The sequence below is a fragment of the Patella vulgata genome, chromosome 3 (assembly GCF_932274485.2).
Source record: "Patella vulgata chromosome 3, xgPatVulg1.2, whole genome shotgun sequence".
In the NCBI taxonomy this organism is placed as follows: domain Eukaryota; kingdom Metazoa; phylum Mollusca; class Gastropoda; family Patellidae; genus Patella; species Patella vulgata.
Window position 1 is genome coordinate 57,778,338 of NC_065881.2, and position 22,304 is coordinate 57,800,641.

The 22,304-nt window shown below is 36.2% G+C and overlaps 1 protein-coding gene across 3 annotated transcripts in view; it reads right to left on the bottom strand.

The window, feature by feature from the left end:
• Positions 1 to 22,304, bottom strand: part of LOC126816534 (leucine-rich repeat and coiled-coil domain-containing protein 1) — a 298,988-nt gene that overhangs the window by 246,079 nt on the left and 30,605 nt on the right. For all 3 annotated transcript variants that reach the window (XM_050543169.2, XM_050543168.2, XM_050543172.2), the window contains exon 8: positions 15,535 to 15,619. In XM_050543169.2, coding sequence (XP_050399126.1) covers positions 15,535 to 15,619 — 85 coding nt within the window. The remainder of the gene's footprint in view (positions 1 to 15,534; positions 15,620 to 22,304) is intronic.

Below are 22,304 nucleotides of genomic sequence, written 5' to 3' on the forward strand. Positions count from 1 at the left end.
CAGAAAATGCTCATCTTCAAACTCCATCAAGGCATTGACCCAATAAAGACCTACACCAATTTTGAACATTCTAGCTCAATTAGAAGGAGAGTTATTGTGTTCAAAAATCTTGGCCAATCAAATTGCTTATCGCTCTGCTTACCCTGAGCAGAAAATGTCCATTATTGAACTTAGTCAAGGTAAGATGTAATGAAACTATATACCAAGTTTCATCACTCTCACTTAATTAGAACTAAAGTTATCGTGTCCCAAAGCATCAACCAATCAAATTGCTTATCTTTGAACTCCATCAAGGTATTGACCTAATAAACACCTACACCAAGTTTGAACATTCTAGCTCAATTAGAAAGAGAGTTAATGTGTCCCAAAAAGTGTGACAGACGGACGGACCCATTTTAATAGTCCCCTGCTCTTCTGAAGAGCAATTTTATTTATACATTTATAGGTTAATTGTGGCACCATGCTCACGAACGAAGAATTTTGTCCGCCATACTTGAAACAAATTAGTCTTCTACTGGAATTCCGTTATGTGTTCAGCTTGGAACCGGTTCTGGAGTACAGAAACCAGGTGATATTCTCTTCTAAAGGGCATTTTTGATTTATTGGTCAACTGTGGCACCATTCTCACGAAAGAACTTTGTCCGCTATACTTGAAACAAATCAGTCTTCTACTAGTTCTACCGGGATTTTGTGATGTGTTCAGCTTGGAACCCGTTCTGGAGTAGGAACCCAGGGGATTATTTGTTCTGAAGTTGTATTTTAGATACTTTGGGATCATACCCTATCAGCTGAGAAAGGAATCAAAGTTGTCCGTCATATTTGAAAAAATCTACGTACTCGGGTCACTAAGGGGCGTTCTGAAGCCAGAAGCCAGGTGATTTTTTGTTCTGAAGGGAACTTTTAAAGTCTGCCTTAGCAACGTGAACATATGTAGTGAAAATTAGCTTTGTCCGCAAAAATTTGAATTAAATCAACTTTTTCCGCGATTTCGGGGGCCTACAGCCCCTAAACCCAGGGAATGTGCATTGTGCAACTTAAGAATTCCCATTCTGATCATCGGCCACCATGGTGCCTCCGTTCGGTATAGTGCCAATTTTGAGTTTAGGAACAACGGTCAGCTAGCTCCCCTACTACAATGTGTTAAAGCGTATCCCCTACGATTTTGCTAAAATTTGGTTTTTATGTTTATAATTAGGGCTGAAAACGCTGATATTCCAAATTTCAGCTTGATCTGACTAAAAGTTCCTGAGATACGGTCCACTCAATTTGGGGGATTTCGGCCAAAATGGGCGTAGCCGCCATTATTCAAATTTGTAGCTCCTGGAGCACTACAAAATCCAGAAAATATACAATTACACCAAATTTTTGACTGTTTTCATGGTCAAGTAGTATGCCAACCCTACCACTCACCTGTAATCTGATTGCAGATTTAGTAATCTACACAAAAAGTTCTTTAAGACTACCAAATTTCAGCAGTAAATCTTTACTAGAAAGGTAAAATCAAGATATCTGAAACTCGAGTAAAATTATAGATACATATTTTGTTTCGAAAACTTATTTGTAACTTGTGAAACTCAATGCCCGTATCTCAGTCAATTTTCAAGCTACAGACCACAAATTTTGCATAGTTTCTAGTCTTTACATGTACAATAACATATATATCTTCCAGATTTTATCAAGGTGGGCGATTTCCCAAATTTCTGAAAATTGACCCACTTGACATGGAATGACCCAGTGTGAAACAGCTGCTGGAGGCGGCTATGACTGTTTACTGCTGATAACATCATAATTTATTCAAGAACTGATCTGGGTCAGGGAAACCATTTGCTAGATGTAGCTTTTTTCTTTCCACTTGCATCTTCATTGTTACACAACAAACGGTCGGACTGTTAGATGTCCTCTGGGTTATTTTACAAATGTTGGTGTTGAAAAGTTACTGCGTATCTTAGACTACTTAACACCCTTAAAGCTAAATCATGTCACACAGTCTTGTTGACCTAATTCCAACCATACATGAACAGCTACATGTACTTTTGGCATTGGAGTGCGTGCTGGATAAAATTTACTGTTAATGACTGTTTATCAGGTCATTCGTTTATTCAGTGATTACTTAGATTTAACTAAGATTAAGAACTGATATATGGAAAACATCAAACATATAATATAATTCCAATTATTTTTATAATACCATCCTGGGATTTGTAGCCTTCAAGGCCTGAAAACTCAGGAGATTAAGAATCTAAGCAGAAATGCTGACATGGGCTGAGTAAATTTAAAGGGATAACAATTTTGTCTAGAAAATCATTTAGTATATGGCAATTGTATTTCATCAACACTAGGTACATCTAATTGATCTAGTAGTATATGTAGTTGCTTCAACTTATACCAGTCATGTGCCATGACGTAGAATGGAGTCATGGACCTTTAGAAGTGAAAAAGTCCAAGTCCCAAGTAGTCTTCAGCTGAAAAAGGTTGTGATTCTCGTGAATTTGCTTAGAGACAAGTCAAGTTATTTAATGACTGATCCTAGATCATTTTTCTCATGTTAGATATGATACTGAAACAGCTTACTTTTTATAATGATTATCTGTTCAGTTGTGGTTGTCATACACAGGACAGGGTATGCCTAATTTCTCCTATTTGTAGAGTTCATACTTCTAAAATTTTATGTACTTCTGTATTTAACAAGTGGACTGGTGACATTGTCAATGAATTTTGGCCCCATAAGCTATTTTCTACACAGTGGACTTTAGCATCTGAAATCAAGGTTCAAATCCCCTCTCCAAATAGCGGTAAGCACTGACATGTATTGTTCATGAGGCTGGGTATACTTTGTATATTTATGAGGCTGGGTAGACCTTGTCTATTTATAACACCTGAAGCCACACAATTTTTTGTTGTACTTTTGTATTCAAAGTTTAAGAAGGAAGCACAGACCAGCTTCAGTCTTTTAACTGATCCATTTATTCATGTGTTTTATACAACCTATAGAAGTTATTTAATCTTATTTACTATGGTACTTTATAACTACTGAACTACTCAGGTCATAAATTAAATAAATTCTACACTCCAATTATTAATGCTGGTCCATTTGCTAGAAAGGTTTTACTGAATATGTAAGCAACCACACCAGTGTAACTGTGTGGTAGATTGAAGTTCATTTGACCAAATTTGTAAAATATTAACAGTAAAACATCTTTGATCACAAAGCTATTATTAATCAGGAGAAATTGGAAAGCAGGTGAAATGTTAAGGGATTTGCACATATATCAGAAATCACCAATGGTCTGTGGACATGGTAATAATACTCACTTTCACACCAAGCTTATATAAATTGATAATGAATAGATATAAATCAATGTAGTATACATCATCAAATGATACATGGTCCAAAGATTTATAAAGAAAAGAACAATAACTTTGATCATTGATGAAAAACTAATATATTTCAGAAAGAGCAGTTTTGTGTACAAGAATTCATCATACTGTTCTGTCATGCCCCTCAATTTGATAATCTTGTTTTTCAAATAAAGGTACATGAATCAAGTTTTATGTGTACAGGTTTTTATGTCCGAAGACTCAGTCATTAATTATATAATGTGACAGACAAATGGCATGGTAGGTATAATAAAGGGTTCTAATGTCAACGGTTTCATGTCCAAAGCCAGACAAATATAAGTAACAACACTATTCATTGATTGGTCCATCATTAAAGCATTTTGATTGATAGCCTGAGCCTAAATAGGAAATGTTATCCTACTGTTGTTTATTGTCCTATGTACATATATATGAAAACCTAATTATCCTATTATTTCTCATTAATCACATTGTAAATTAATGCACCTTGTACACATAACACGTCATTGTCTGCGATATCACCTCGGTGGAAGCGGACGTAAAATACAACTAACTCAACAAGGAAATAGAAACCATGGCCTTAGCAGATCAGAGCATGAGTGAAGTCAACCCATATCTAATGTTATGATGAGACCACAAGAAAACTGCATTTGAAGATTTTGATTCTTTGTGTGTTTTAAGATTGAGGTGAACCAAAACATCAATTGCTTCCATGTAAGTTTCCATGAAAGTATCCACATGTATGCTTCACAAAATGACAGCAAAATTTTGAAATTGGTCCAAAACCTGTGAGATTGTTGTTGCAGTTATCGATTCTGGTGGACAGTGGTCATAACATTTATATAGAAACTCTTTAATATTCAGTAGGTCCTTGCCTCAAATGTTGTATTAATAATCTACTAGCTTACAAACTGTGCCAGGTGATTATTAACTCAGAAGGTATCACTGAAAAATGTCCTTTGCATGTGTGGTAAATTGCACTAACGTTTTGACAAATATATTATGCCATCAAGATACATTATTCTATGACAGTCTGGAAAAATGTTCAGGAAATAAAGTCAAATGCAACATTTTTACTTTCATGCCATGGGAAAAATAATGAGAACAAGCCAACAGCGAAGCTCACGTCTACTGCTAAAATTCCAAAATAAATAGATGACACATACTAATTAATTGCAAATTTATCTTTTTAAAAAATATTGAGCAATCAAACTGATTATCTTTTCTTAGTCTTAGCAGAAAATGTTCACGATCAAACTCGATCATGGTTTTGAAGTACTTGGTAGTGAATCTATAACACCAAGTTTCATCACTCTCCATCAGTTATCTTGTGCCAAACCAATGAAATTGCTTAGCTTTAGCAGAAAATGTTGAATCATGGACCGTATATAGATAGACAGGCAACAAGTCCGTTGGTTGGATTCTCTGCCGCTCGCGTGAGACACAACGAGATCTCAATGTCAACGGCAAATCAAACGATGTGAATTTTGACATTGCAGGATTTCATACAGATTAATTTCTCAAACTCCTCCTTAGAATTTACGGTATTCTTATAGTTACACAGTAATTTTTCAACCCAATAAGTATTCCTATCCGGTAGTGACGAATTTCTCCAGTTTAGAACTTTGAAATTTCCAAATGCAGCAGTTGAAAATTGTGAAATGATTGATTTCAATATTTTCGTAGTTTTTGTAAGCATTTTTGATTGCTTTATACTCCAAATTCCCGTATGTATGAAGGATTTTAAAGTTATGAAAATAAAGTTCAGGTATAATACTGTCCGGAATGATGATTAATTGTGCAGAAGTAAAAATTAAAAGAGTGTTTTAGTAGGTTTGTTTTTAACGAAAACTCAACATGGTTTTTTTTTGATAGACATGGGCACGTCCTAGTAAACAAACACGATGTGTTGATACATTTACATCCCAATCATCAGTTAGTAGTCTATGTTTGCGTTGCAAAAAAATAAGTAGCAAGATTAATAAAAATATTATGAATTGATTTCTGTTTCTTTGCTTTCAAACTTACCGGTAATACTGGTAATTGCGCGAAGGGAGGTAATTTTATTTTACTCACGATTGTCAGGTCTATTTTTTCCCATGGCACAGAATTCTAAAGGCTTCGTGGGTGTTGCGTGTCCATCTATACACAATCCGTGGTTAAATCATTCACCAAATTTAAACATTCTACCTCAATTAAAAGCAGAGTTATTACGTTCCAAAGTCTTGACCAATCAAATTGCTTATTGCTAGTTAGAGAAGCAGAAATTTCGCATCATTGAACTTAGTCAAAGTATTAGTAAGATGAATCTATGCTCTTGAGTGTCATCACTTTCACCCAAAGTCTCCACCAATCAAATTGCTTATCTCTGCTTAGCCATAGTGGAAAATGCACATGATCGAACACTGTCAAGGCATTCACCTAATAAACACATACACCATGTGTGAACATTCTACTTCAGAGTTATTGTGTTCCAAAATCTCGACCAATCAGATTGAAGTATCTACTTAGTCTAAGCAGTAAATGCTCATCATTGAACTTATGGCTTACTGCCCTGCTTAACCTCAGCAGAAAAATGCTAATTATCGATCTTAGTCAAAGTACTGATATAATGAAACTATATACCAAGTATCACCACTCTCACTTAATTAGAACCAAAAATATTGTGTCCCAAACCATCAACCAATCAAACGGCTTATCTCCGCTTTGCCTTAGCAGAAAATGCTCATCTTCACACTTCATTCACCTAATAAACACCTATACCAGATGGGTGGATAGACCCATTTGCTTATTGCTTATCGCTCTGATTACCCTGAGCAGAAAATGCTCATTTTCAACTTAGTCAAGGTATTGATATAATGAAACTATACATAGTGATGGTCCGATAATTGGTTTCAACAACGGTAATTGACCAATAAGGGGCCTATCGAGAGAAATTGGTATCGGCCGATACACAACCCATTTTTCTGATACTGGAGTTGCCGATATCTGTTCAAAAGGATTAGGTTAATACTTTTAAAATATTATCTGAGTTGTGAACAAATCATTATTTTGCTTGACACGCAGTACATCTAAATAGCCATGCGCCCGTTTGCGTTGCAATTTAGACGTACTGGTAATATAAGACTCTCATATGGACTGTAAAAAGGAAAGAATAAACAGTACAAAATCGTTACCGGTCTCCGTTATCTAAATAGCTACGTGCACGGCAACCAAAATAAAAATTATATTTCGGTTTGCATGCGCATGGCTATTTAGACGTACCGGGGGCATAAAAAGGAAAGAATAAACAGTACAAAATCTTTACAGGTCTCCCTTATTTTTTAAATCCTTATTCACACACTGAGAGTTTGGGTCTCTCGATGCAATTTTTAAGAATATCATTTCTGCGCATGTGCAGACAGACATTAACGTACTACAATCCACCCGATAAAACTTTTGGAGGAATAAGCCAATTGCATGTTTTCTATGCGTCCTGATATTACAAGATCACAAACTAGAACAATATCTACTTAGGCTATTGAATTTTTTATTTAAATTGTTTCTGATAAATTGTTTTTGAATATCAAGACTGTACCCTGCAATTTCCATTTAAAACTATTTGAGTTATCAATGCCAATAAAAATTTAGAAATAACTTAGTAATTTGTATTGTTATGCTGAACTACTTTAAAAATTTAGACATAATTTGTAGCAACTAATAATAACTCATAATATAGATCATACTTTATTAATTAATAATATCACCAACAAATAAGTTCCCAGATGGTTTTATTTTTAACTATAGTTCTAGTTGACAGACAGGACCAGGAAGCTATCACTTTGATGTATCATTCATTACCGCATGAACCATTCTGACTTCTATTATAGACATACAGGGAAATATTGTAATCTCGACTTTATTAATTAATGATACAGCAAATAATTAAATTGATAATAGATGGTGTGTATTTTGGATTGTGTAGGAAGTGCGGCCCAATTATTATTTAAAAAACACTGCGTTTGTGTTTTATATTCCGGAGGTGATAGAGAGAGAAATGGGGTTTAACGTCCACTCGACACAAACTAGATCATTTCGGGACTAACATATGGTTTAATTTTATTTCAATAATTCGCTTGTGCGTAGGGGTCTTTAGCAGTGGGAGGAAACCGGAGAAAACCCACGAGGTTGGACAGGCGACCCTACTCTTTGTCACGTACAACCGGTGATTCGAAACCACACCAGTCGACTCAATGACAGACTTTATGATACAGCGCGCGCACGCTAACCATTCAGCCATCCAACCCCCCTATTCCGGAGGTAAAATAGTACATGTACCATGCGTTTCCCGACTAACAATGACATATATCTACATAGATTATCATGCCATTCGAGGCATTTTAATGTGTAAAAGTTTTATATCCACCACTATCGGTAATTGTATCTGTATCGGCCGATATATTTCGCTGTCAATATCTGATATCGGTAAAAACAATAGGTGCCATATCGGACCATCACTAACTATAGACCAAGTTTCATTACTCTCACTTAATTAGAACCAAAGTTATTGTATCCCATATGACATGTACTTTCTCCTATTTAAAATTTTAACAACATGGAAGTATTCCCTGACAATCACTAACCTACACTGAAACTAACTGAAAATGGACCAAAATACACAAAAAAGCACCAACTTGGGTAATGTTTCCATTTAACACCAGATCTGCTGGCAAGAGTTTTATTGTTGATATGGAGAAACATTGTTGCCCTCCTACAATATGTGACTATGCCGACCAAGCTATATTACTTTGTATCCACCATACCAGATATTTATCTTGCCAGATGGCAACCCTTAAAACGGAGAGATGAAACACTGTCATCTGTGTTTCAATATTGATCTGATCAACTCAAGCACGATCTATGCAATCGTAATCATTGAAAACCTTGTGTCGATTCATTGAACTCAATAGAACATCTATTGATACTACGATCATACACGACTGATAAGATTTAAACGATATGGATCCAATCCACTCTAAGGATGCCGATATATGTGAAACAATCAAAACCTTTACATCAATCCAATCGACCCAATGTAATATTCATGATATCGATCCAATCAACTCTAACACGATCTATACCATCGTAATCATTGAAATCCTAGTGTCGATTTAATTGACTCAAGAAAACCTCTATTACTATTACCATGGTACACGAACATATACATTCATGAATGTGATATCGTTCCAAAAACTTTAATACGTGCAGATGCTTGCCAAATAACTGAAAGCTTTGCGCGAGTCCAATCAAACCAGTCTAACATTTATACATATATTTCTTAAAACAATATTTTTATTCACAGGATAACGAAACAATCCAATGGCTTATTTAAATCAGCTTCCCAAAAGCAAGATACATAAATGATATAAACATATATTATGATTAATATGAATTACAATCCAATGGCTTATTTAAATCGCCTTCCCAAAAGTAAGATACGTAATTGATATAACATATATTATGATCAATATAAATGTATATAGTGTTAAATATACATTATGCAAGAGCTAAATCTGCCTATTGCAGGTCTTTCTTTAGGCCTGAAATGTTATTAAAATTATTAATTAGACATTAATTAACTTATTCAGACCATAATCAACCTTCGATGTCACCGCTAGAATGCGATATTTAGTAGATTGGAATCCGATCTGCTGCTCAACACTCACTGATGATTAAATCAAGCCAGAGTATCGCTAACGCTGCAATATACCTCCATATTCCTGCTTTGATTGATATGCTACTTTTTAAAATGAAGAGAAAGAAATATAAAATGGCTGCAATGATTGTAATATCCATAGTTGCTGTTCTTAGGGTATAAGGAATAAGTATACCAAGTTCCAAGATAATCCATTCAGAATTGTGTCCTTTGGGCTCTAAATGCAAAATTGGGCGTGGCATGCACCAAAATCAATAGTGGCCGCCCTTGGGCTATAAGGAATATATATGCCAAGTTGCAAGCTGATCCATTCAGAGTTGCGACCTGTATACGATAAACACAAAAATTGGGAGTGGCTCTGCCCCTGGGGGTCTGGACATGCACCAAATTCAAAAGTTACCGTCCTTAGGCTATAAGGAATACATATGCCAAGTTCCAAGACGATCCATTAAGAATCGTGGCCTGTAGGCAATACACAGACACACAAAGAAAAAATGGGTTAGGCTCTGCCCCTGGGGGTTGGGCAATCACCAAAAAACAATAGGGATCATCCTTAGGGTATAAGGAATAGGCATGCAAATTTTCAAAAGGAGCTGTTAGTGTTAAGAATTGCGGCCTGCAGGTGAAACACAAGACACACACAAAAATTGTGAGTGGCTCTGTCCCAGGGGGTTAAGAATGCACCACAAATAATAGAGGTCATCCTTAGGGTATAAGATATAAATATGAAAATTTTTGATTAAGAATTGCAGCCTGTAGGTGAAACACAGACACGCAAAAAGAAAACGGGTGTGGCTTTGCCCCTGGGGGTTGGGTATGCACCACAAACAATAGGAGTGTTCCTGAGGGTATAAGGAATAAGTATGCAAAGTTTCAAGATGATATGTTAAGAAATGCGGCCTATAGACCAACAAATTGAAGAAATGGACGTGGCCCTGCCACTGGGGGTCGGGCATGCACCAAAAACAATAGATCATCCTTAGGGTATATGTATGTAAAGTTTCATGATGATCAATCACTTAAGAATTTCGACAATATACGTCCACATTATGAATGTGGACGTATAAAAATGGATAATCAAGACTATGTTTTTTATCGTACCGAATTTAGTAATGATGAACGAGGCTAAGTCTAAAATTCAATCACTAAATTCTCAGTTCACAGTGGATCAATTTGACTGAAATTTTCAGCAAATTCCCTTTACATTATCTAGTTTTTATACGCCCACATTTTCATGTGGACGTATATTGTCGTCGCCCCTGTCCGTCCGTCCATCCACAATTGTTTGTGAACAGTCTACAGGTCACAATTTTTATCAGATTTCAATGAAACTTGAAATATAGGTTTATCACCCTAAGATCTCGGTTCCTTTCAATATTGGCATGTATCGGACCGTAACTTCATGGATTATGGCCCCTGATTGTACGAAAAATCACGTTTTTAGCTTGTGAACACTGTAGAGGTCACAATTTTTATCCGATTTGGTTTAAACTTGAAATGTATGCTTATAACCCAAAGATCTCGGTTCCTTTCGATATTCGTGCATATCGGAACATAACTTCCTGAATTATGGCCCCTGATTATACGAAAAATCACGTTTTTAGCTTGTGGACCCTATAGAGGTCATAATTTTTATCCAATTTTGTTGAAACTTGAAATGTAAGTTTATAACCCAAAGATCTCGGTTCCTTTAGATATTCGTGCATATCGGACCGTAACTTCCTGAATTATGGCCCCTGATTGTACGATTTTTATCCGATTTAAAAAATCGTATTATTATATCACCGTTACACCCTAAGGACGGCTGAGTTCGAATTCCGTGAAAATTGGCCCAAACCGACAGATAAAATGGCCGCCCTTCGTTCTCAAATAGCGTAAAAATATGGTATATCAAGGTTGTGGACCCTATAGAGGTCACAATTTTAATTCTATTTTGATGAAACTTGAAATGTAAGTTTATAACCCAAAGATCTCGGTTCCTTTCAATATTCGTGCATATCGGAACATATTTTCCTGAATCCCCTAATTGTACGAAAAATTGCGTTTTAAGCTTGTGGACCCTATAGAGGTCATAATTTTTATCCGATTTAAAAAAACATAATATTATATCACTGGTACACCCTAAGGACGACTTAGTTCGAATTTCGTGAAAATCGGCCCAAAACTGACAGACAAAATGGCCGCCCTTCGTTCTCAAATAGCGTAAAAATATGGTATATAAAGGTTGTGGACCCTATAGAGGTCACAATTTCTATCCGATTTTGTTGAAACTTGAAATATAAGTTTATTACCCAAAGATCTTGGTTCCTTTCAATATTCACGCATATCAGACCGTAACTTCCTGAAGTATGACCCCTGATTGTTCGATAAATCGTGTTTTTAGCTTGTGGACCCTATAGAGGTCATAATTTTTATCCGATTTAAAGAACCATATAATTATATCACGGTTACACCCTAAGGACGGCCCAGTTCTATTTTCGAGAAAATCGTCCCAAAACTGACAGACAAAATGGTCGCCCCTCGTTCTCAAATTGCGTAAAAATATGGTATATCAAGGTTGTTGACCCTATAGAGGTCACAATTTTAATCCGATTTTGTTGAAACTTGAAATGTAAGTTTATAACCCAAAGATCTCGGTTCCTTTCGATATTTGCGCATATTGAATTGTAATTTCCTGAATTATGGCCCTTGATTTTAGGAAAAATCACTTTCGTTTTAGCTAGTTTTCTAACCATCTCTCGAAAATGTGGGCGTATCCTGCCTGGCAGCCGCTGGTTAAATATTATAGTGATAACTGCCAGCTCTTTATCTGATCTCCCATAATGTATCTTTAAACCAGTGGCTGCGAGGCAGGATATGCCCACATTTTGCAACAGATGGATAGAGAACAAGCTAAAAACAAATGCGATTTTCAATCAGGGGCAAAAATCCAGAAAGTTATGGCCTAAAATGTGCAAATATCAAAAGTGACTGAGATCTTTGGGATATAAAGATTTATTTTATGATCAGTAGTGGAATACCGCGTTTTATCAGTGTTATTCCACTGACTAGAAGCGGACAAAGTAGTCCATGTTGTTTTTACCTAAAATGATTGTAAAATCATTAAATAAATAGAACATTTGTCGTTTTGTCGTGAATAACATATTTTATTTCATCTCTAAGCAAGAAAACGTTTATATTTTCACTCATGCTACGCATTCGTGAAAATATAAGTTTTCTTGCTTCTCGATGAAATAAAATATGTTATTCACTCTAAAACGACAAATATCCTCTATATATTTTAAGTTTCATCAAAATCGGATAAAAATTGTGACCTCTAGAGAGTCCACAACCTCCGTATTACACACTTTTACACAATTTGCATACAAAGAGCGGCCATTTTGTTGGAATGGTGATATATTTAAACGGTTTTTAAAATTGGAAAAAAAATTGTGACCTCTAGAGAATCCGCAAGCTAAAAATGCGATTTTTCGAACAATCAGGAGCCATAATTAAGGAACTTCAGTTCGGGTATCCGCGATTATCAAAAGGAACCAAGATCTTAGTGTGTAATGGTGATATATTCACACATTTTTTTAAATCAGATAAAAATTGTGACCTCTACAGGGACAAGCTAAAAACGTGATTATTTGATCAATCAAGGGCCATAATTCAAAAAGTTACAATCCGATATCAACAGGAACCAATATCTTTGGGTTATAAACATTCATTTCAAGTTTCATTGAAATCGGATCAACCTTGATTTACTAGATGTTTACACTATTTGCGTACGGAGGGCGGCCATTTTGTCCAGCAGTTTTGGCCCGATTTTCATGAAATTCGAAGTCAACAAATATTACGGTGTAACGATGATATATTCGAACATTTTTTTAAACCAAATAATAATTGCGACCTCTAGAGGGACCACAAGCTAAAAACGCGATTTTTCGTACAACCAGAGGCCATAATTAATTCAGGAAGTTACGATCTGATATGCATGAATATTGAAAGGAACCAAGATCTTTGGGTTATAAACTTGCATTTCAAGTTTCATCAAAATCGGATCAAAATTGTGGCCTCTAGAGGGTCCACAACTTTGATATACCAGATGTTTACACTATTTGCGTACGAGGGGCGGCCATTTTGTCTGGCAATTTTGGTCCAATTTCATGAAACTCATCCTCAGACAGGCTTACGGTGTAACGGTGATATATTCGAACGTTTTTTTAAATCGGATAATAATGGTGACCTCTAGAGGGACCACAAGCGAAAAATGCGATTTTGCGTAAAATCAGGGGCCATGATTCGGGAAGTTACCATGCGATATGCACGAAAATAAAAAGGATTCAAGATATTTGGGTTGTAAACATGCATTTCAAATTTCATCAAAATCAGATGACAATTGTGACCTCCAAAGGGTCGACAACCCAGATACACAATATTTTGACACTATTTGCGAACAAGGGGCGGCCATTTTGTCCGTCAGTTTCGGTCCGATTTTTACGAAATTCACACTCAACCATCCTTAGAGTGTACATGTAACGGTGATATATTCAAATGTTTTTTTAAATCGGATAAAAATTCTGACCTCTATAGGGTCCACAAGCTAAAAACGCGATTTTTCGTACAATCAGTGGCCATAATTCAGGAAGTTATAGTTCGATATGCGCGAATATCGAAAGGAACTGAGATATGAGGGTTATAAACATGCATTTCAAGTTTCATCATAATCAGATGAAAATTGTCTACAACCCTGATACGCAATATTTTGACACTATTTGCGAACAAGGGGCGGCCATTTTGTCCATCAGTTTCGGTCCAAACTCAACCATCCTTAGGGTGTAACGGTGATATATTCACACGTTTTTTTAAATCGGATAAAAATTGTGACCTCTATGGGGTCCACAAGCTAAAAACGCGATTTTTCATACTATCAGGGGCCATAATTCAGGAAGTTATGGTCCGATATGCGCAAATATCGAAAGGAATCGAGATCTGTTGGTTATAAACATATATTTCAAGTATAAACCAAATCGGATAAAAATTGTGACCTCTACAGTGTTTACAAGCTAAAAACTTGTGATTTTTCATACAATAAGGGGCCATTATCCATGAAGTTATAGTCCGATACATGCCAATATCGACAGGAACCAAGATCTTGGGGAGGCAAACCTATATTTCCAGTTTCGTTGAAATCGGATAAGAATTGTGACCTGTAGAGTGTTCACAAACAATTGTGGACGGACGGATGGACGGACAGGGGCGACGACAATATACATCCACATGAAAATGTGGGTGTATAAAAAATATAATCAAGTGTTAGCTAGCATCAGGACCAAGGAAGGGTTGATACTCGACTGCTTAGTTTAAATTCATTACTTCAAAATCTTAGGCAGCTCTTGTTGCCTGTACCCAATGTATGGTGGGTGGGACAGGGTTCCAATGTACAAAGGACTCCAATAAAATTGAAGGACCTGTAACTAATTTAGGAATTTGTGAAAATTATGATTACTTTTATAACAATGCAGTTTACAGAGGATCATTTGTTTTTTTCTGCTACCAAAGTAAAAATGTGAAACTACGCTGTGGTCTATGTTTTTTTTTCTATACACTAGAACATATTTCCACTTGTTTTAAGGCGGCACACCGTAAAATGGCGGAGAGCAGAGTCCCACATAGATGATTCACTCTCGACAAAATCTTAAATGACATCTTTGCTGACCCAATCTAATTAAAATATGGATCTATATTTCGTTTCGTTTTTTATACTTTCGATGGCCTACACTACATGTAGATCTAACAAGTTATAATGGGAGTTCACATTCTATGATGCCAGGTACCAAGCAAGCGACATTTAACCCGATTACGTCAGTCATTCGATTTACCAATTAGCAACCGCCATGTATTTTTTATCTACTATTGATTTGTTTTGATTTCTAATCTATTGCCGCTAATGTCTACCCACAGTTCCACGCAAAAAAGGTCAAACGCTCGATTCGACAGACCATTTGATTGGCTGACCCCTCATTTCAAGCAGAACACAAGTTAAATAACAACGCTTCCAGATCCAAGTGTAGTAAAGACAAGTAAAATCGAAATTTTGAACTATAAAAACGAAACAAAATTGGATCTGTGTTTTAATCAGATTGTTGCTGACCAAGACAGTGAGGACAATTTCGAGGCGGATGATACACATAATTTGTTAGTTGATAATGATAGTAGTCAGGACAGTGATTGGTAGTATGAAGTCAATGATTTATAGCTTGACGTTCTGTCTATGGCTATGTCTCAATCACAACCGTATCTGTATCTCCAAAATGGCTCAATATTTTTTAAAACTATTTTGGCTCCCAAGTAGATCCATATGAGTAAACAAATTCTGAGAATATAAATCAAAACTTCCAACCCCTACTTTTAAATGCTTTTGCATGGTTTTCTCATGGGATTACTGGATTTTGAGTATTGTTATCCTTTTAATTCAAATAAATTACATGTAAAATTACCTCTTTCAGCTTGAAGTTTTGCAGAATGCACAAGTGATCTGTTTTCTTTATCTGTAGGTCTACTAGATTCAGCAACATATACCTGCTGTAAGGTAAAAATATATACATACATCTATATATATATTTGTGACTGTCGTTTGTCTGTCTGTCTGTTCGGGGTTGGCGGCTACACTAGGTCTGCCCCGAGTCTGAAATTTGGGGTATAGGGGTAGCTCGGACCGGGGAGTAACATAGGCCAGGTGGCGTTAGTCTACCACTTCCGGTTTCGGAGTTATGACCCCCGAGCGAAGCTGGTCTGTTCGGGGTTGGCGGCTACACTAGGTCTGTTCGGGGTTGGCGGCTACACTAGGTCTGCCCCGAGTCTGAAGTTTGGGTATAGGGGTAGCTCGGACCGGGGAGTAACATAGACCAGGTGGTGTTAGTCTACCACTTCCGGTTTCGGAGTTATGACCCCCGAGCGAAGTCTGTCTGTTTTGGGTTGGCGGCTACATCAGCCCCGAGTCTGAAATTTGGGGTATAGGGGTAGCTTGGACCGGGAAGTAACACAGGCCAGGTGGCGTTAGTCTACCACTTCCGGTTTCTGAGTTATGACCCCCGAGCAAAGCTGGTCTGTTCGGGGTTGGCGGCTACACTTGGTCTGCCCCGAGTCTGAAATTTGGGGTATAGGGGTAGCTCGGACCTGGAAGTAACATAGGCCAGGTGGCGTTAGTCTACCACTTCTGGTTTCGGAGTTATGACCCCCGAGCGAAGTCTGTCTGTTCGGGGTTGGCGGCTACACTAGGTCTGCCCCAAATCTGAAATTTGGGGTATAGGGGAAGCTCGAACCGGGGAGTAACATGGGTCAGGTGGCGTTAGTCTACCACTTCCGGTTTCGGAGTTATGAACCCCGAGCGAAGCCGGTCTGTTCGGGGTTGGTGGCTACACTAAGTCTGCCCCGGCCATTCTGCTGGTTAGTTTTGGTACAATTTTTACGAAATTCGAACTCAATTATCATCAGAGTGCAATGGTGATATATTTAAAGTTATAATTTCATATTTTCCAAGAAAGTCAAAACATAATTATTTCTAAGTCTTTTGCTCAATAGGTTGTCAACTGACTATTATACGATCATAGGTGTCATTCTCACATTTAAAACTCATTTACACCGGAAATAATAACACAATTACCTCCCAATTACCCCCCTTGTTTTCTATTCTCCAAAATGGAGTAGCTATCCTCAAACATTTGAATTTGAAGAGGAAAATGATATTTTTGCCAATTTCTCAACTGGCAATAGTGAATTATAGGATTAATAGGATTATTCTTTAACAAGGTAGGACTGTTTATAGATACCATCTATTTTAAGGCTTTATTTCAATAAATTTTAAAAATATAACGTAAAAATATGAAATTGCAACTTTAAACAATTGTCAAAATTGGATAATAATTCTGACCTAGGGGGTTCACAAGCTAAAATTGCGATTTTTTCATCCAATCAGGGGCCATTTTCCAGGAAGATACAGTGCAATATGCACGAATATTGAAAGGAACCGAGATTTTTGGGAGATAAAACTATATTCCAAGTTTCATGAAAATCAGTTAAGAATTGTGACCTGTAGAGTGTCAACAAACAAATTGTGGACAGATGGTCCGACAAGGGCGACGACAATATACGTCTACATGAAAATATAGCCATATAAAAACCGTCCAGGTAAACAATCTAAAACCAGTGGTTGCCAGGCAAGATACGCCCAAATTTTCATTAGATGGATAGAGAACAAACTAAAAAAAAAGAAGTAATTTTTCGCACAATCAGGGGCCATAATCTAGGAAGTTATGGTCTGAAATGTGCGAATATCGAAATGGACTGAGATATTTAGGAAATAAAGATTATTTTAAGTTTCGTCAAAATTGGGACTCCTAAAGAGGACACAACCTTGGTATTACATACTTTTCCACTATATGCATACAAGGAGCGGCCATTTTGTCAGGCAGTTTCGGTCCGATTTTCAACCGTCATTAGAGTGTAACGGTGATACATTTAAATGCTTTTTAAAAAAGAATACAACTTGTGACTTCTAGCGGGTCCACAAGCTAAAAATGCAATTTTTCGACCAATCAGGGGCCATAATCCAGGAAGTTACGTTCAGATATGCACGATTATCGAAAGGAACCACGATCTTTGTGATATAAATATAAATTGTGGCCTCTAGAGGATTCACAACCTTGATAAACCATATATTTGATTACGAGGGGCGGCCATTTTCACGAAATTCAAACTTGACCATCATTAGAGTGTACAGAAAACTTCTGGCGGATGTGTGAAATTAGTCCTTGTGGGCGTTTTTTTCTCTGAAAATCGCGTTTTTTTTCTCATATACACTCCTCAGAATTAGAGACATTCTGGGAGGAAAAAAGTCTGCGAAAATATAAAATTCGCGGTGGATTATTGTCCGCGAAAATATGAAATTCGCGGTGGATTATAGTCGGTGGAAACATAAAATTCGCGGAGGATTATGGTCCACAGTATTCAAAATAGAGTAATTTAGTCCATATTGTCACACGTTATTAGAAAGAAACACATATCTAATGGAACAATATCACGAGTATATTATTCATTTTAGTTCACCAGTAATTCATTCATAATACTCTTTTCAAATTGCGTTTTGAAAAATAACTAAAGTGTACCAATGTATTGCATTCGTTTCCTAAAATGTATGTAATGCTGGATTCATTTATAATGTACATCGGTATTTAATTCGTGAATCGTACCACAAAGCACATACACATAGCAATTTTCTATGTCATTAGTTAATCCGAATTGGCATAACTTGCGAGGAAGGTATATTTTCTCCCCGATATTTAGTTTAACAATAAGTCAATTAAAATGACGATTCGGCAACCAACGTTCAATATATATTTTATGTCCCCAAAATTAAATGTCATGTATTGGATAGAAGCTGGAAGACTATTTACTATTTCAGTTTCGTATTTGACTTTAAGATACAGATTTATACAGTAGATGATAAATATCCTAAATAATAATCCATAATAATCCGGTTCGGTTTCCAATAATTATCACAGAAACAAATCTTAATTTTCATTTGCTTCCGTGAACATATCGAAGACGCTTTCACTAAAACACCTAACAACAAGTTCTTATGAATGGAATCTTGTCCGGACAGAATTTAGATTATTAATAGTAACCGAGGCGACAATTACTCACATCAAAGAGAACACATCAGAGAGTACAAAGGAAATTGCCTAACAAAAAAGCATGCATTTGTTAAAGGGGCATGGTGGATATAAGGGATGATTTTTGTGCAAAATTAAAAAAAAAATATCACCACCGGTTCAACGAATGATTTTATTAACAGAATATGTCAACTGCGAATATGATGATTAAGTATTTTTTTCATACGGTGCATTTGCCAACCTTTAAGTCTGTACCGATTCAAAAATTGAATTATCTCTTATATCCAAATTTTTTAAATCCCGAGTTTTATCGTAAATAAAATTAATAGAATCCCTTGTAACCTACTGGCAGTAATACAGGATGTATATTGTAGGGGGGTGGGGGTGTGCTATTCATCGTAGCCCGTTCGTAATTTAGCCATGACAACGGCACCTATTTTGTGTGAAAATCCAGATTGGTCGCGTCCCAATTGTAATTGTTCTTTAATAATGAGGTCAACTATTTTGGATAATGATTACTTACTGACAATTCAGAATAAAAGTATTGTTTACGAGAATACGACATGGTAATAATTTGTTGTTAAAGGGGCTTCTATTTTAGTCAATTATCAATTCCTTTTGATGACACGTGTGAATTCAAGTAATTATTTAGGAATCTTGACTGACAGTATGCATTGACTCAGACTCTTTGGTGCCGAAATGAAAAGGCCATCAAGGTATTATCCGAGTAATACATGTTAATGTACATGTGTTCAGCAAGGTTGACGGTGACTTCTGGCTATGTGTGCTTAAAAACAGGACATGAAGGCATTTAATTCATTTTTGATTTAAACCCGAAGATATATCACTTATTCAGGTGTGATTTATCAATTTTAAATGCATTGTGTGACTTATTTGTCAGAATGGAAATTGCTATTTCGATGGACAAAACTTTCGCCCACGGTAAGAACAGCATCTATGTACTATGTGTGTAAACTTTGGAATTTTCGTAATTTGAATGAGTTTGAAATAGTCCATCGATGCAAGTCTTAAAAATGTCGAACATATTGATGGAGTAATGTATCGGTACAGCCATAATTCTGTTTATTTTATTATTTAAAAGCCTGTTTAATATTTGTTATTTTTCAATATAAGCCAGGAAAATCTACGTGTCTAACCGTGTTAAATTAACAATCTTTTTTTTGCATGTCGAATTAGCTGATATTCGACTACGATATCACTGCCATGGAATCGCACGATAAATAAACCCATTTCAAACCAGCTATTGATGTGCTGACTGTACATGCGTGGAAATTTAAAATTTCGCGGTGGGCGGCGGTTTAAAATAATCGCGGAGGTCGGCTCTTTACTTAAATTCGCGGGGGGAATTTAGAGCAGAATTTTGAGCGTGGCCAGAGCGGATTGATTAACTGACGTCCGCGATTTTTCATTTCTGCCCAGGTCAGACCGCGGGGAAATTTAGTAGAAGTGTACTGTAATTCATCTGAGTGAATGTAGCTACCTTAGTGATCACATTATAGTAAGATAGAACCAATCTGATTTTTTATTTTATTTTTTATTTGAGGGAAAATTTAATTTTAAGCAACCACGCACAGGTCTAACACAAAGTTTAGTGGTAAGGGTTATATAAATGTTTATTGCTCAAACAAGGTTGATGAGTTTCCAGGCAACAAAACATACACCCACAGCAGCTAAGTCATCCAAACCATGAAAAAATTTGATAGGCTTGTAGTCTTCCTAGAGCTAACACAAACCAGGAGACAGCTTTTCAGGCAACCAAACATACATTCACAGCAGCTACATCGTCCATCAGTTTTGTCAGGGAGTGAATATTTAAGTGAACAAGCCAACAGTGAGGCTGATGTCCCCCCCCCCCCCCGAAATCCTCAAATAAATAACAAAAGTAACAATGACAATCGGGCTACAGTGTTATTAAAATGAGGATTTCTCAGCTCATAGTGAAGTAATTTGACAGAAATTTTCAGCATATTCTCTTTTCAGACAAATTACCACTCTGAGCTGAGAAAACCTCATTTCAAAAACACTGTAGATCTAGCTCTTGCATAATGCCTGTTCAATTAATTTCACACTATGCCACCAACTATGTTTCTTAAGAAAAAGACCTTATAAAAGCATTCTTCTTATACTTGGATGTATTTATTAACAGTCTTTGCATTAAAATAGTTAATAATTTTGACTTTTGAGATAAGCTTGTCATCCATCTTTAAAGAGTGTGTTTATTTCATTATTTCATAAGACTAGAAGGAAGTACACAGGACAAATCCAGTCAACAATATCAACAATGTCAAGAGATTCTCTATGGATTTTCTTTTCTGTATGTTGTAATGTCAAAGACAGCTTACTATTGTACAACTTTTTGGTCTATCATGTACTATACAATGAAAATGTCTAGTTACTCTAGCAATTATGTGTTCTAATTGTCATGGTGATGGCATCAAATAAATATACCGCCTGAAACTGATTTATTTTTCTGAATAATGGTTTTATAACCGAATGAACATAAATAAACTAACCCTTTGAACTTTTGTAGCTCCATAATTATGGTATATTCTACCGACTTGTCCAGTACAATATAGAGGTAAAATGTGTCAAAAACTACACGGATTGTCTTTTTACACAAAAATCCCAACCAAGGTACGCTAAAAAAACATCAATTACTTAGAGTAAAGATATCAAGCCTTCAAAATATTTGTTATAACTTCATGTATATTCCATGAATGGCCTAGCATTTGTGATAACTTACATACAAAATTGGTAAAAATATTCATTTCAATATTCCCACATTAGTGATATATTGTTGTCACCATGTCTCTGTCCATCATTCATCTAAACGTTAAAAGTTATAATCGAACGTGTTTTTAAATCAGACCAGTGGCTGCCAGGCAGGATACGCTCACATTTTGCAAGAGATGGATAGAGAATAAGCTAAACAAGATAGGTTGCCAGGCAACGAAACATACACCTACAGCAGCTAAATCGTCCAGACAGTCAACAAGACTTGTCGCATATTTTTACTTTTTTCGGTAATGAAACATTTATAATACACTAAAATCTGATTAGGAGTAACAACTCATTAAGTAATTATCAGAAAATCATTAGAATTTGATTGGTTTTTATAAAGTTCTGCCCCATGCTAATGTTTAGTATACGAAACATATAATATCATGGATTTAGCTGTTCAGTTATCAAAATTCATTGGAAATCAATATACTTGTTCGTCCCAATCTGAAGTCAATCAGATGATAAGTTTAGCCTCTAGAGAGTCACAAGATTTTTCAAAGTGATCAAGGGCCATAACTATGACAGTAATTATTAGAAATCGTTGAAAATCAATAGGCTTCTTCGTCTCATGACCTTAAACACTGTGTATAAAACACTGTGTATAAATTTAACGTCAATCAGATATTAACTTTGGCCTCTAGAGCGTCCACAAGATTTTTTGAAGTGATCAAGGGCCATAACTCTGGCAGTAATTATCGAAAATCGCTGAAAATCAATAGGTTTCTTCGTCCCATAACCTTAAACACTGTGTAGAAAATTTAAAGTCAATCGTATATTAACTTTAGCCTCTAGAG